This window comes from Camponotus floridanus, unplaced genomic scaffold, assembly GCF_003227725.1.
Source record: "Camponotus floridanus strain SB8 unplaced genomic scaffold, Cflo_v7.5 scaffold1, whole genome shotgun sequence".
NCBI lineage: Eukaryota > Metazoa > Arthropoda > Insecta > Hymenoptera > Formicidae > Camponotus > Camponotus floridanus.
The window spans coordinates 6,360,796-6,377,664 of record NW_020229214.1 but is presented as its reverse complement, the minus strand read 5'-3'; the positions used below and the strand labels follow the sequence as shown (position 1 = coordinate 6,377,664).

General features: G+C 36.8%; 1 protein-coding gene across 6 annotated transcripts in view; it reads left to right on the top strand.

Moving 5' to 3' along the window:
• LOC105259182 (LIM domain-binding protein 2) overlaps positions 1-16,869 on the top strand; it is a 142,026-nt gene that overhangs the window by 109,035 nt on the left and 16,122 nt on the right. For 4 of the 6 annotated variants that reach the window (XM_025408595.1, XM_025408588.1, XM_025408582.1 and 1 more), the window contains one exon: positions 9,947-10,046. In XM_025408595.1, coding sequence (XP_025264380.1) covers positions 9,947-10,046 — 100 coding nt within the window. The remainder of the gene's footprint in view (positions 1-9,946; positions 10,047-16,869) is intronic. The other 2 variants (XM_011270951.2, XM_025408583.1) reach the window with 1 other exon arrangement.

The window sequence follows — 16,869 nt, the reverse complement described above, 5'->3', positions numbered from 1 at the left end:
GAATATTTTTATTAGTATTTTTTTACCAATTTAACCAATTATTCGTAACATATTTTTTTACACAATGGATTGTATAATAAATATTCTGCTTTGCGTCTATCTGATTTATATTTCATTAATTGAGAAAAATAGCAGTCATTATAAATCTTGACGTATCGTGAAAATTATTTCCCGTTTGCGGAAAAGAGAATTTCCGGTTCTTTTAGACGATGTGCGCGCTTACGCGTATGTATATTTGTGTGACGTTAAAGATTTATTTGTAACATTCCATATTGAAAAAATATCTATAGCATTGCCAACAATCATCATATATCGTGTTTTAATAATTTTTGTCTTTATTTCTCGATCATTTTACCCGTTACATCCGAATATTAAATGCAACAAATAAATGTGCATAGTTTATCGCGTGAATGTTGCATAATATAATATTATAATAATATTATGTGCATAATATTACAATAATATTGTCGCGTATGAAGCAGCAAAATTGTTATAAAATCATGCTAAAGATGATTCCCTTTTAGAGAAACTAAAGACGTACGGATAGAGGTACGGAAGAGGTACGGATAGAGACGTAAAATTTTTCGTGTAATCGTATTTAAAAAAATAGGATATTTTCTCTTTCACCTCTCTAAGCGTTTGCAGCCCGTAAAATGTCGTTCGCCGAATTCAGAGTAGAATTTCTTCCCGCTTGATAGCGCAATTCCGTAATCCGCTGCTGCCCGCGCGCGATTTCATCACGGAGAGGCTCACGCCGTTCACTTTTCCAGCAATGGCCAGCCCGAGTGCTCGAGTGCCCGAGTTTGAAACGAGCCTCGATTATTGCTCTTTTATGGCTGCGGCGGAGCAGCGGTGCGGCGTGATTCTTTCCCGCCGACCGATCGCTTTTCGTCCATTCCCACGACACGTCTGTCATGCGGGGAACCCAAGTTGCACCGCCTATACGCAGTCAAATTGCGGAGGTCGATTTAGTTATCGAGAACATGCCAAGAAACATGTCGACAAAATATGCCCGGGAGAAATCGCCATCCGCGTAGGAGAAGGAGAGGGAGGAAGAAGAGCGAGAACGAACGGATCTCTCGGTCCAGGTGAATTATCCGGCGGCGGGTCTGAGGGTGGAAAAAAGAACGAATATCGCCGATAAAACGCCGTCACAGGCAGCGATAAATTGCTGGCGCGGCGGCGCGATTACTGCTGCGCCAGCGACGGAAAGTCCCCGCGAAAGTGTAAGGTGGTTCCACCAGCCGTCGCCGCCGCTGCTGCTGCTGCTGCTACTGCGATTGCTGCTGTGGCGTCGGCGGCGGCGCCGGCGGAGCTGAGTCGGCTGTTATTCCGAATCTGGCCCGGCGAGCGAATTTCTGCGTGTAATTAAGAGGAGAGAAAGAGAGAGAGAGAGAGAGAGTCCACGCGCGCTGCCGTTATCCAGCGATTTTATCACGCTGCTCGCGGCGATGTTTTCAAAATATCTAGTATCATTCTGATTGTACACAGAGAGAAATATCATTCTACTGCCAAGAAAAGCGATTACTCAGTTTATTTTTCTTTTTTTAAGTAATAGTTTTCATCTACAAAGAATATATTCTTAATAATAGTCTTAAAATATACTCATCACAAGTATTAGAAAATCTCATTATTATGTACTCAAAAGAAGAATTTATTTTCTCTTCAAGAATATTGTAAAGTTATATAAAAAAAAATCAAACTTATTTTGCGTCAACTTCTGTAGTAAGTAAACCAAATTTTTGTTTTATTATAATTTAATATTCTTGACTAAAATACTGCACTTACTAAAATTCAGAATATATTCAATTAAATTTAATTCTTGTGGTGAACTTGATATATTTGCGGGCATACAAACTTATGATATACTTAAAATAAATAATATTTACTAGAATACAGTATATATTTTTCTCTGTGTATTCGTTAAAAAAAATAACGACGATGATGATTCTTTAATTCGTTATTTAATTTTATATAAAATTTCCGTCATAAAAATAACGCGACTTAATCAGATGTTTGATTTGAGGGACATGGTGGAAAATTTTCTCTTCGCGATACGTCAAGTTCAATACTTTACCTTTTTATATCCAGCATATGACGATGTTTGTATATAAGATATAAATGTTTCAACGATTCTCTCTCGAATAAGCGTGGCATCAGTGACGCGATTTCAGATTTGGCAGAACTGTCCCTTCGATCAATACGAAAGGTTCGTTAATAGCGAATGCTGCGTCGCACCATCCTTCGACAGTTAGGCCACCACCATATTGCATCGTGCGTGTGAGCGGGCTAAAACCCGTGATAATGTCCTCGTACGAGCTTACTCGTACCTTTCGCCATTATTATCCTTATGACATGCAGATTGCGCATTACACGCGGTGCATCACTTTGAGACACATAATGCGCCGTGTGCTCAACGCGGCACTGTTTACGAAAGTCTTTCTCCCCGGCTCTACTTAACGTTTCATTTACAACAATTAGTTTTGCCATCCCCTTTTCGAAAGAGATAAAAGGGAAAGAAACTATTTAAAAAATTGTACAACGTATGCGGATCGTATCACAGGTTTTCTCCTCGCTATATTATAGACGAATTAAAAACCATTATTTTTTATAGAGAAAAAGATATCTTTCATATTTTAGATTATATAATAAATTAGAAAAAAAATGTCAGCGGGTTATACGTTAGAGGTGTAAATAAGCAAGTAAACTTTGATTAATTACTTTCCCAGTCGTCGATTAGTTTGAAGCTGAATTCTACTTCAACCAACTAATCCTACTTTACTTGTTTAAAGTTCAATAATCGTCGAAGTGAGATACTACGGGGGCGATTTGCACGCGTGGAATATTATCGCGAGACGATTATTAATGGCGAACAATTCGGCGGGTCCGCGCGCATAATCAATGGGACCGATGTCGTCGCCGTCGTTAGTAACTTGCTGCCGAACTCGCGAATAACACGCGGAAAACAGCCGCGTGCGGAGGATAATGCCCCAGAGTCCACACACGGAGTTGAAAATATCCATCCACACACGTGCGTTTACGCGCGTTTCATTCTTCTTCCTCTCTTCCTTGTCGGTCCCTCCCTCTCTTTCTCTCCTCCTTTCTTCCTCTAGCATAGATTAACTCTGTGTGCACCACTACACGCGCAGCGAGCAGCGCGACGCTCTCGACACACTCACCCGTCTACGCGCGAACTTCCATACATGTGTGTACTCGCGCGCGCTATATATAGACTTCGGGGGAGGGGTTTGGGGACTAGCATGACTCCCTGGCATTGATCGTACTGCCACCCCATGAGCAACCCCTAATAACACCCTCCTGCTGCTTCCCCTCTGCCCCCGCGAGTTTCCCTTCTCTCTCTCTCTCTCTCTCTCTCTTCTCTTTCTCTTTCTCGCTCTCTCCCTCGGCGCCGCCGCCGCCCCCTCGCTCCAAACTGCGCCCTTTGCTAACCCAATCTGAGACCCCTGCAGGCGACGGCTCTCAACCGGCGGTTCCGCGCACGCAGCGTCGCGATGCGACGCGACGCGAGCCGAGCCACGCGGGCCAGCTGGTCGGTCAGCTGATTCCCAGCGGCGCGGTGCGGTGCGTCGGGACGCCCATTAGCCACGCGAACTAAACTAAAGCCATTAACTCCCGTGGCTTAATAACGGGCGAAGCCACCCACGGCGACCTGTTTGCAAATCCCGCGGACCCCTACGGGTTGCGACGAGATATCGGCCGCGCTGATGCCGCTTCCGGCACGAGCACGTGGCGCGTACAACGTCGACTCGAGTAATCGGACAGGCTGATCGTTCACCTTAACCCTTTCGAGGATGCGGTGGGGTCGGTGCAATCGGTAACCCGGTGCGTCGTGCATCGGCGAAAATAGGAAATGCTGAAGGATACGATCGTATTTGGAAAATGCAATCTCTCGAATCTTGATGAGTCTAGAGATTAAAAGCTATCTCAATTTTATATGTTATAATTTATTATATATCGTTACATTCGGGGAAGTAAATGGAAATTGGAAACGTCCAAATTTTCAGAAAAGATGGGTATATAATCGTCCGATACCATAGCCGAGCATCGATGAGAACGAATTGTCGCGCAAGATAATCGCATGGCGATCGATACATGCCGCCAATGTTATTTTAGTAACTAACGATGAATTATGTCCGTCTATGCGGGCACAATCGAGAAGAGTATATATTATCTCTACGAAGACGTGAAGTTAATGTAAAATCTATAATAGTAGTAACATGTATACTTAAGTTTCATAGTTGCCAAGTTGCGCTTTATAAAAGTTGCCTTTTCTGATAAATTTATTAGATTTTTATAAAAAAAATTCATCACTTTTATCATGAGAAAGGAAAAATGATTTGCAGATTCTTACGTCGAGTTGTACGTTACTACGACCAATGAACGATGACTCTCGAAATCGATCAGTTTTCCTATCTTATCTTTGCTGTTCATGGCAGCGTGGCGGTATTGGATCAGTGAATAAATTGAAGTGAATAAAACACACACATTTTTATTTATTAAATTATAATAATTTTCTTCAATAAATGATCGCCAATAAAATTTATTCATATTTTATATAAAGAATGCGCACAAGGAGCAAATATATTCGTGAAAACGTAAGTAAAAAAAATTCTAGTTCGCGAATTTACTGTCAATAAAATTTATTCATATTTTATATAAAGAATGCGCACAAGAAGCAAATATATTCGTGAAAACGTAAGTAAGAAAATTCTAGTTCGCGAAAGAAGGAAATGATGAGTTGGGGATTAATGAATCTCTCGAAACGTAGACTCGAAGGCGCAGCCTTGAAAGATTCCGAGCTGCATGCCGACTTGAAGGCGCGCGTGCGAGGCGCTAGTTTTTCATTCAGCGGATTAGTTCCGTATCGGCGAAATGATCTGTCACGATCCTTTCCGGATTCGGTGAAGAACAGGGATGTAGGAAAAAGGCGAGTAAAAATCGTAGCGGGCTCGCGCCGGCGACCTGCCTGTCGTGCGACGAATTAATTAGTTCGATCGGTGCTGCACGTCTTGAATGAAAAGCCAGGCGTTACATGCACGCACGGTACGGGGGTTATTGCACGACGCTCTACGGCCTCTACGTGCCTCGCGTGAAATTACGTTATCGGACTAAATATTAGCGCGATTCAATTCCGTCTTTACACGCTCGATTCCTCAAGTGTGCCGCGCGCGAGTGTTTCCGACACAATCCGGAAACAATCGCGTCCCTTTACGTCTCTTTGGATCAATTCTCAGATGACTGTTATTCGATTCGAGAAATTGCAAGTAATCGAATTCAATAAATTGTTAGTAGGCGACTAGACGTTTAAAATTTTTTAAGAAAATGGAGATTTTTAAATAAATAAATCTTATCTGAATTTTATGAACAATTAATTTTTAGGAGAGTAGAAATAATTTATTAAATATGTGAGATTAAAGTTCGAAAAACCTCGAGTCTTATTTAACGATTTTTTTTCAATATAATTTCCATCATTACAATGCATCGAGCATTTATTCTCGAGATATCTCGAATGAGCCGAAAGGCTTGTTCACGCGTCTCGTCACTCCCTAGTAAATCGTATACAACACTGGGTTACCCTTGCAACCCTTAAGTCCTCGAACTCACCCCTGGTAAATTTGCTTGACGCACGTACACATGCGCGCGTTTACACGTGTGCGACAGTGACGTGTCGCCAAAGTCCCATGGCGTCGATTCTCTGGAGACGAGAAAGTCCGAGTTTTCTTTCCCGACGCGATCGATCTTGGAGCAGCGTATTTTCTCGCGTATGAAAAAGGAGAATCACGCTGAATCTTTTCTCCAGTCTTGATCCGACCTCTCTATTATTCATAATTATTTATTTCATTAGTTGACATTTATTAAAGTTTTATCGACAAATATACTCTTCAATTTACTCTTAATCGCGCTTAAATTTTAATTTTAATTTTAAATATAAGTTTGTTGACATCCATATATTTATCTATCATGTAGATTGCAAGATTAGACAAAGTTATCTATTTACAATTTTTAATATTTTCTCATGACATAGATTTTGAAAAATATTGTAGCGATTTATCTTATCGATGGCGCTGAATAAAAAGCCTTATCATTGTGGCTAAGGATTATTTTTCTGAAATTATGATTTCTATCAAAATTCGTGTATAGAATTATTTTATTTGCATTCCAATTCTAATTAACTTAACGTGGTTGATTGCAAGAAGAAACTGTTGTTTCTTCGTTTAATTATTATATCAAATATTTACCATCTGTTATTTCCTCATGTAATTACTGTACCGGATATGTACTATCAATCATAATTGGCGTCACAAATCCGATGGAAAATTACAGATAAAATGTTTTTACGACATTCGAGGATTTAAATAAAGCGTTAATTTACATTTTTGCAACGTCAATTACGGAACAAGTCCGTCCCCCGATTTCTAAGACTTACGTACACTAATAGGCGTAATTATTATTCTCGCATCATCGCAACGCTTATGTCTACTTTGTTTATCTATCTTTCCTCCTCTCTTAGCCTCGTACAACTACACATATATGCGTTATAATTAGCATAGCGATTTTACAAGGCCGGTTAATATATGGAAAAAAAGACTGCGACACGTGTATCACCAAGGTCGATAGCTCGAGAATTCGGAAGAAAAGGGTCTTTCGCTCATCCTATCTTACAATCTTTAAAGTAATTTTCAAAATAACTTTACAATTTTCTCTTTGATATTTATCTTTTTGCTTTTCTTCAACGCGTAGATTAGGATTATGCGATTTTACAAGGCTGGTTAATCCATGGAAAAAAAGACTTCGACACGTGTATCACCAAGGTCGATAACCCGAGAATTCGGAAGAAAGGGGTCTTTCGCTCATCCTATCTCTTACAATCTTTAAAGTAATTTTCAAAATAACTTTACAATTTTCTCTTTGATATTTATCTTTTTGTTTCTCTTCAATGCGTAGATTGGGATTATGCGATTTTACAAGGCTGGTTAATCCATGGAAAAAAAAACTGCGACACGTGTATCACCAAGGTCGATAGTCCGAGAATTCGAAAGAAAGGGGTCTTTCGATCGTCCTATCTCTTACAATCTTTAAAGTCATTTTCAAAACAATTTTCTCTTTGATATTTATCTTGTTGCTTCTCTTCAACGTGTAGATTGGGACTATGCGATTTATTCGTACATTACGCAAAACACCGCGAAAGAATAATGTGTAACGTGCTAAATATAGTATCGATCGAACGATGCTGAAGTTCGTTACCGGAAATTCGGCGCGCTGAACTCTCTGTTACCGGAATATTCTGCGTACTCTTGTTATTAATCACCGGGCCGCGCTGTTTCTTAATGATCATTCGTCCGGCCTCGGGACGCGAATACGCGCGCAATGTACAATCCGGACTATTTCGAGCACTAAATATTATCAATGCGACGTTAATTACCCGCCGGTTAACCAACTGTTATTTCACGATCGATCGGGAACCAAAAACCTGATCCTCGATGATTTGAAAAACGCTTTCAATAAAACGCTCTCAATAAAACACATCGTCTTTCTCATATGAAAAATTGTAGGTAGAAATAAAAAGAAAAATTTACAGTACGCGTGTTTTTTTAAAAAAATTATTTCCAACATTTTTAAACGTTTAGGAATATAGGAAGTTTTTATATCAACGTTCGACCCGCGCCGCGCGATGAATTGTTCCTCTAAGTGAATAATTCACGGACGACGTCGTGCACTCAAATGAAATGGAAGAAAAATATCATGGTATTGCAGTGCACGGAAATTAATTCGCATTTATGTTTGCCATTACAAAATTATTGTAATCAGCTCATCGTTGTACTATGATTCGTGAAAATTGAATATGTCCCTCGCGTGTAATATATTTGATAATCGTTATCGAATTATTAGTCCGGATGATCGTCGACAATCGGACTGACAACATAAATATGACGACCTTTGCGTTATTGATCCCGATATATGATGTTATTTCATCAAACAACTAAATGGCGGCTAAACTTTTCAATATACGACGACGATACATTCATATACGAATACTATTAAAGCTCGATTTTAAAGGTTTTTATATACACATTCGCAATTAATTTCAGAACTTCTAAATCAAAACTATCAAACAACAAGGATACGCTTGAAAAATATTTCTTTAGCAAATTTCAAGTAGAAAAGGGATTATTTCGGGAATATTTACGACTTATTACAATTTACAAAAAATTTCAACACATTGTATTATTTTATAATAATTTACATTAAATTAAAGATCTGAAAACAAATATATATAAATATATATAATATTTCATATACATCAAGAGAGTGTTTAAATAAGACGTGGCTCCATAAAATTGCTTTGTGGAAATGGAAATAAATTTAATATGTATAAAAATAATAGGTTCTCTCTCTTCATCTTATTTTAACATTTTACAGAAATTGTTGTGTGTTTAATAATTCTCATTATAAATATTATTATGAGAGCTGGAACAATTCATTCTTACTGTTTACTTTTTTTGAACAATACATACGCATACACGCATACATTTTACTATTTGTTTATAAACACTTTTCTTACGTTCAATCTTTCTTACGTTTGAATTTTTCTCCTCAGTCTATCGTCTCGATCGTAATAAAGTACGTCGAAAACTTCTAATCGCGTACAATATTTTATATATTATATATATTATATCTTTTTTTTATAAAATAATAATACATTGCATTTTATAGTAAATGTATTCACCTTACATTTTGAAAAAGCAAGATGCACATTCATTATCTATCTCGGAGCTATCAAAGTTGAAATGACATTGTCAAACTATACACGTGAAGAAACACGCAGCTTATATGATTTTATTAATTGTAATGTCGAATTGATACAAAGATAATTACGATAATTTGCTTCTTTAGATATTTTCAGTTATATAATTTTCCTTAAAATATTGAAACATGTCGCGGATTAATTAATGCATTGCAAGAAAAAACTATAAAATGCAGTAAAAAAGAATATAAAAAATGTAATAAAAAAGAGAAGAGGAAAGAATTATATTTGTCTCGGGACATATTCTTGGCCAGTGTTTCGCATTTGCGGCATAAGAAAAAAAAAAGGTTAATGACATTTTAATTATATATTTCGCGGCACGATAACAACTTATCGCCTCCCTTTCGTTTTAGAATTGATAGCATTTGTTACATTCTTCTGCAGAGAAAAGTGCTGAATCTTTTTGAAAGATGTACGAGTATATTATGTCACACACAAGAAATAATTTTCGCTTACAGTAGCGAAATCTGAGCTTACTGAAATTATATCTTCAATTGAAGATTGAAATTTACAACATTGAGAAAGTTCCAGAGAATGTCTCACTGTTATATTGTAGATATATTTACGTAGACATTACGTATTAAGTAAGAAACTTTTACAAGTGTACAGCGTTGAAATCATATTTATTAAAATTACATAAGTGAAAAATTAACTATAACAATGATCTCGACAATTTTTTTTATTTTAGGACTTGAATAAATTCATTTTGAGCGAACATAATTTTAATTAATTCTTCAGAGCTTTTTTTCGACGAAATGCATTAGAGATTGAGTGTTGCATCGAGCCCTTCGACACTTGTGGCATTTATAAATTTTCGCTTCTCCAACGCCCTTGCGTTGAAAAAAATCGAAAACTGATGCGGATGTGCTAAAAGTCCTAGACTACATTTCGCGAATCTGTGCCATGTCCGAGGGCATTTTGTGCTCGTGCTCGAGAGAGTCAAGCAACCAATCGGTAGTACCCCTCCTCTAGGGATGCCTTACGAAAATTCGACGAGGGGGCTCGACGCAACGCGACCATCGCTGGTGTATTGTATGCATGAAACATTCGCGCATACACGCGAGAGTAACACGCTGTACACAGCACACCTAACATTGACCGATCGGTCTGATCTGACAGATCGTTGCCTGTCCCCAGGAGGCATACTCCAGCCTATGGCTACAGCCAGCCGGACTACAGGCTCCACGAGCTGAACAAGAGGTTATCGCAGCGCACCGAGGTGAGTACGCTTTCAAATTTATTTCTCTTTTCTTTTACATACGCCTTGTTTTCACACGATCGGCAAGTCCTACTTATCCTTTGTTGGCTCTTTGCGCGATGTAATCGAAGTTCTCGTCTTCATTTGCGCAACGAATTCATTGCTCGATATGTGTTTCGTCTTATCACACTTTGGAATGAATCAGTTTTGATGTAGTAGAATAAAATTTATACACTCTATCTCGAAAGAATTGAACCAGTTAGAGAGAATCGGGGTTGCCAAAATTTATATAAAATTTGTATATTGTTCTAAGTTATATAAATTGCCTGAAACTCTTTTCATTAGTCGCCAAAATATTATTGATTCTTAATAAACTACAATTACACAATGGTTTCATTCAATTCCTCGATTATGTAGACAAAGGAAATATCTTTTTTTTCATTGAAATAAAAAAATAAATATCTCTTTGAAACAATAAAAAATATTTGCGGTAACCAAAATGGTCAATGCGACGGAATTTACGGTATGCTTAATCGAATACTATTTATCGCAATTCGAGATATCGTTATTTTGATAAAGGTTATATTGCTTACCGTTTTGTTTAATCGCGAGCGTTAAATCGTTTTGCAATTTTTATTCGTTTTTGTCGGTTGCGTTACACGTACAAAAAGGTTTATACATTAAACAAGCTTAGAGCATAAAATTATTATCACCTTTTTGTATTTTTTTTCTATTGTATTTATGCGAAGAACGTATATATAAAGATTCTGTCACGTTTACTAGCATCTCTTAATTATCAATTTCAAGATTGTGTAACTTTCAACTTTCTCTGCAAAAAATATTATATATTAAATATAGATAATTGAAAAAAATATTTTTTTATAATATTAAATGCAAAAATATATTCCAAGTAACGTATTCCAATTTTATAAATCAGTAGTCTCAATATACTTTAATTGATCATTTTTAAGTTGATTCACCGTTAAATATTATAATTAAAATATAATTTTGCATATGTATATAAAATTTTATGTATATTTATAAGAATATTTTACATAAATTTATAAGGATATTTTTTAATAGTTAAAAACTTTCTTTCTCAGAATATTTTATGACTTTACTAACTAAAGATAATATAGTATGTGGAAAAGTGAAATCGAAACAGTATAAGATGCATTATTTGATTAGATTTATAATTTTTTTTACTACTAGTAGAACATGCGAGTGATAAGCTATTTATGCAAAATGCTTCCGTTTGGTATGTTTGGTATGAGATGGAAATCTTTTCCTTTAAAATTATATACTCTTGGCTTTGCTATATATTATAAAATTATCTGCATTCCATATACTGCCGGCAGATAAATTAGCCTCTTCTGAGCGATTCACGATAATAATGATAAGATATGATCCAGGGAAACCATTAACGTTCGCACACATGTCGTTCAGACTGTCGATGGTTAATCGAAGCTTCACAGAAAATTTTGTATTTGTATGTATTACCGCGATTAGTGTCATACCTGATTTTTGATTTTTACTTATATATTCGAAAATTAATTAAAGATAAATTATAAAGATTAATTATATTTAATTGATATATTTATAGGATGATTTTTTTCATAACCTTTACAGAGAAACATAATTGAAAAGCAATGTATATCACATATGATACATCTTTAATTAGATTCAATTTTTAAAAATTATAATACGAATAATATTAAGAATAGAGAAGATATAATATAATTTTAAAAATTGTATATACTCGCAATATTTTACAATAGTTTTGGCAATTGTTGAATTAGAGAATAATTTGTTACATTTTTGAATTAGTAATAAAACAACGGATATGACTGAATCGTATGGCAATAGTTCTAAATACAAGTCGTTAAACTCGAATAATTATTTACATATATATGTCACTATTTGCATACGTACGTATTCATAAGATAGTCTGTGTCGAAAAGATTATTTTGCAAACGATGCGCAATTTATGGTAGGCAATAGTGGCTATATTTTTTCTTCGAGGTTGATATTTCGAGTAGTGGTCAATATGTCATCAGGATTGAGTAACGCGTGAAAAAAGAATGAATGTGCTCGAGGTTAATGCGTTCTAATGAGCCTCCGCTCCTAGTACAGCTAGCGTTCATTAATCTTCGAATGGACAACCGGTCTTCTTCCCTGGGAGGTCTCGATAAGCGGTCCGAATAAATTCTTCGGTTTCTGTCGCGCGTTAGTACGGCATAAAAGGAAGGAGCATGAGACGAAGAAGCAGCGGCTGTTAACGCTTCTAGCGAAAAGTATACGTGCCAACACGGAAAATCTTTTCACGTGCTTACCACTTATGCGAACAAGTTTTCGAGCAGATTCTCGCGACGAATACTTCTGCGATGTTATTTTTTCAAATTATAATTTCAAATTCTAAATACTACAGGTAATATTGCAGCAAGATAATTAACGTAGGTATTCTTATCTCGAATTAGCATCTTTTGACATTTCCTAGTGCCATTAATTTATTAGTTTCGCAAAATCATAAATTGTATGTTCTATTCTGGAAAAAATGTACAGTCTTTTTCACACGTTTAAAAAATATATATGCATTCTCTCTAGACGCTGAAAGCAAAAAAATGTTTTGATATCTTTGAAATATTATTTCACGATAAAAAAAATGTTTTTTCTAAAATGTTTTTTGCATTTGTATATCACAATAATTATCTCGGCAAGCGCAAAGCTATTTGGGAAATTTTGTTTTTCTCTTTTAGTGGTCATTCTCGCGCATAGAGGATTGGGCGTGTGCAAATTATATTTCGCTGATACAAGCATGTATGAGAAAGAGCGAGAGAGTGCACGTGTCAATATATGTATACGCATATATATGCGAACCGCATCGATCGTTGCGAGAGAAAGAAAAGGTCAGAATCGAACCGGCGTATTGCAATTGCTTTTACTTATGCATACTCGGACTGTACATTATGCGTGCATCCGTGGATCCTGTAAATGACCCAAATTCACGCCGACATAAATAAATCGCCGTGGTGTCAGTCTTTCTTTTTCTTTTTTATAGAAAAGAAAACATACTATTCTAGTCTTACTTGAATAATTCGATCGCAAGATTATGCAATCGACGGTTAAAATCCGGCGGCGATTCGACGCGTTCACCGAGCAGAACGAAATTATGCGCCTCGATAGATTTAGTAAAATAAACGAAACATAAATGAAATAAACTTTCCGCTATAAAAAGATTTTATCTGCTATCGCGATATTAGCGCATGCGCGAAAATGGCGATTCTCGGCGAAATTATGGTGTGTCGTATAGCGATTAAAATGAAATGGGCCCAAAGAGATTTAACACGCCCACTTATAGACGCGCGTTTATGCCGTTTTTTTAATGTCGCGGCGCGGTTACGATAAGCCGACCGGGCACTCGTGTGGCTTCGGTTTTATTTTATGAATCGCGACGGCGGCTCCGAATGGCAAGTGTAAAAACGCTTTTTCATCGCGGCGATGTAACTGAAGCGCCATTACGCCGCGACAAAAATTGCAGGTTCTATGCAATCTCTTTACTCAAACTTGCAACGATATCGTTTTTTGTTGTAAACGCGTTGTTTAATTGTAAACTGGAGGCTGCGATCGAACGCGAGCTGTCCCGGTCCTGAAAGAATTGCGGAAAAATACAAGCGAGGCAGAGCGTTAAAGCCCGGAAACTACAGCAAATTTTGCCGAAAAAATATTTCAAAGAAACTTGTTGATGCGTTAAAAAATATTTTGCGGTCAAATTTAATTTACAAAAAAATAAAAAAATAACTCTTTCGATTTTCAACAAATAACGCATATAAAGCCGAGAGGAAAAATAAATATATATGAAATTTCTGTGGGTCGGAAATATCGCGGCCTTCTTACATTCGATCCAGCGATCACGCGATCTCGACAAACAGTCTCGTAAACTGCACCTTGTAATGACCGTGCACGCGGATCATGCGTAGTTTAACCCTGCGCATATCACGGTGACAGGTGCGTGTATACAAGGCGTGCTTTTAAACGCGGTCGCGTAAAGTCATCCGGGCTAACGAGGCGTGGAACCTCGCAAGGCAGCGATCCAAATTTCAATGTTACAATCCCTTCGAACCGTGGCGGTAGCCCGCTTTGGTACCATTTATCTCCTCTTTCTCGTTCTATCTCGATCTCTTGAAAGCGAACTGCGTGTATAAGATATTCCAGTAACATTTATTTTTTTTTAATTTCACTGGAAAATTTTCTTCCAAAAAATTGGTATTTTTCTTTTAAGTAACTTAAATTTAAAAATAATTTACACCTACTTGTGTGCATTAAAGAAAATATTCTTCGTATTACTCTTTTTGTATGCAATTGAATTACATATGCATAAGGTTTGATATTCTTAATTCGCTGTTCGATTACCACTCGCTTTTGTCATTTTATTTTCTTGCGTTACACATGCAGTTATGTATTTGTCCTCTTTTCGTTTTGTAAATTTTTCTTTGTATTTACTATCTGTCGTGTATGTTCTCATATATCATGTATAGTGTTCAGAGAGGGCTTTACTATGCTTTCTCTCTAGAACACGAAATAAATTCTACTCTAGTTTGCTCCCTGCTCTCCATTCCGCTTCGTTCTCTCCCCGCTCTTGGTGTTTTTCGTCCACTCTTTACTCCCCCGCGCACGTGGACACGCGCATATACGCACACACGCGCGTACACACGCACACGCTCGCTCGCGTAGCCGTTCGCAAAGTTTAGCAAACGACATGGCGTGTCCCACGGTCATAAATCATCTTTCCTCGCGCTATCGTCGCATCTCGTGCGTTGTCAGCATGCGTTTGCAAGGTTCACCGCCGTTTCTTCCGCTACTTCCGTCAGGTCCGTACTAACGCCGCTGTAGAAAAACATCTTGTTATATGTAAAGGAATATTCCAAGTCGAACCGCCACTTTTTAATCACTTCTGGATTTTTAATAGTAAATAATTAATAACAGTTTGTGCGATTAAAATTTAATTTGCAATCGAAAAATGCGGAATCAAATAATGAAAAATATTCAGCGTGATTGTTAAGGCATGAAATATATATCCACATGTATGTATAGCAAACAGTACAGTGATGCTTATTAATTATATCAAAATCGAGACATTGATTAAATATGTGCAATGTAGCCATTATTTCGTTGAACATGAGTATATGTAAAAGTGATTGATAGAGATGGAGAAAGTAAATAAAGAATGAGAAGAAGTAGAAAGTAGGGAGAAAAGAAAGAACGTTAAAGATTGTATAAAAAAAGTATTGTGCTTTTAATGGAAATTCTCTTTATTAAATAGAAGCGGAAAATATACAACCATAAATAATGACAGAGGAACAATAGATGCATGGCATTTTTATAACGAAGAAATAGAGAATTCGTAAAAGTAAGGAATTGTTTTCTATCAATAAATGAGAAAATTTACATGCTGGAAAGCAAAATGCAACATGTAACTTGTATAATAAATAAGTTATTTCGTCTAACTCATATTGGTCTTAAATTTTACCGCTATTCGATGCTTATCTATATATAATTAGTACATACGCGAAATATAGGCGTGGATAAAATTTTATGCATTTTAATTTAAGCAATGATCGGTGGTGCATAAAATGTCATCGAGTCAAGGGATCATTGACAGTTCGCCTTGAATCGCTTACGAAACGAATCGATGTTGATTTAATACTTGACTCTAACCCGGCCGCATTAACCTCAGTGTTAAACCGTATGCGTAGTATATTAATAATAATGATATATTGTAAATGTATTATATATATATATATATAATACAATAATAATAATATATTGTAAATGCGCCACAAAGTATTTTAATAATATAATATTCATAATAAAAATAAAATTATATTATTATAATCATACTGTCGCGATATAGATTATTTTTAGATATTACTTGCGATAGTCGGATCGACAGAAAATATTAATTTTGACGCGTAAGAGGATTACTAGCGATTGTCGAAATACTATTCGTGGCAGATCTTTACGCTGCGGTTGCCAGAAAGAGCGAAAGAGAGAGAGATAGTCGGATAGTTGCTAAGTGTACCGTTACTTCAAAGTTTGGCGTAGTTCCATCTATCTACAGCGGGAGTTACCTAGACGAAGACGAAGAGAAGCGAAAGAGAAAAGCAAAGAGAGAGAGAGAGAGAGAGAGAGAGAGAGCGAGAGAGAGAGAGAGCCAGAGATAAAAAGGAAAAGGAGAGAGCGATTTAGCTGAGTGCGAGAAAGCTGTCGAGAACAAAACGAGAAAAAAGACCGAGCTAGCATGTATAGGAAGAAGTAACGGCTAGTCAGAAACAGAAAGAACGATCGTTTTTACGATTCGGTGTCGCGAATTACGAGCCTTAGGAATTCATATTTCTCTGTTCGTTTGCACGAAAGAAAGCGTCTCCGTTGATCTAGCAATCTGGCGGGTATAAAGTGGAATCGATACTCGACTATTTGGATCGAATCGTAGCAATAGTCAAAATTGAAGTAAAGCTAGCTTAATGCGATTGCCTATTTCTTTCCAGATACATAATTCCAGAACATAATTCTCCATAACAGTCCTGCATATGATGTGGCAGTGAAGGAAAAAAAAAGTCAAAATTATGGTTGATTTTAGCTAAAGCTAACGTTAAGCGGTACTTAACTGGACTTTAAACTTGCGAGTGTCTTGATGTTCTAATTTCAAAGTATTGGTGAATCTCAAGTCGACTTTACTTTACGGAAATTTCATTTGAAACTCACTTGCCAAGAAAGTTAAATACATACTGAGAAGTTGTGAAATACATTGCGCGTGCAAAGAAGACATGGCAACTTAAAATTTTCG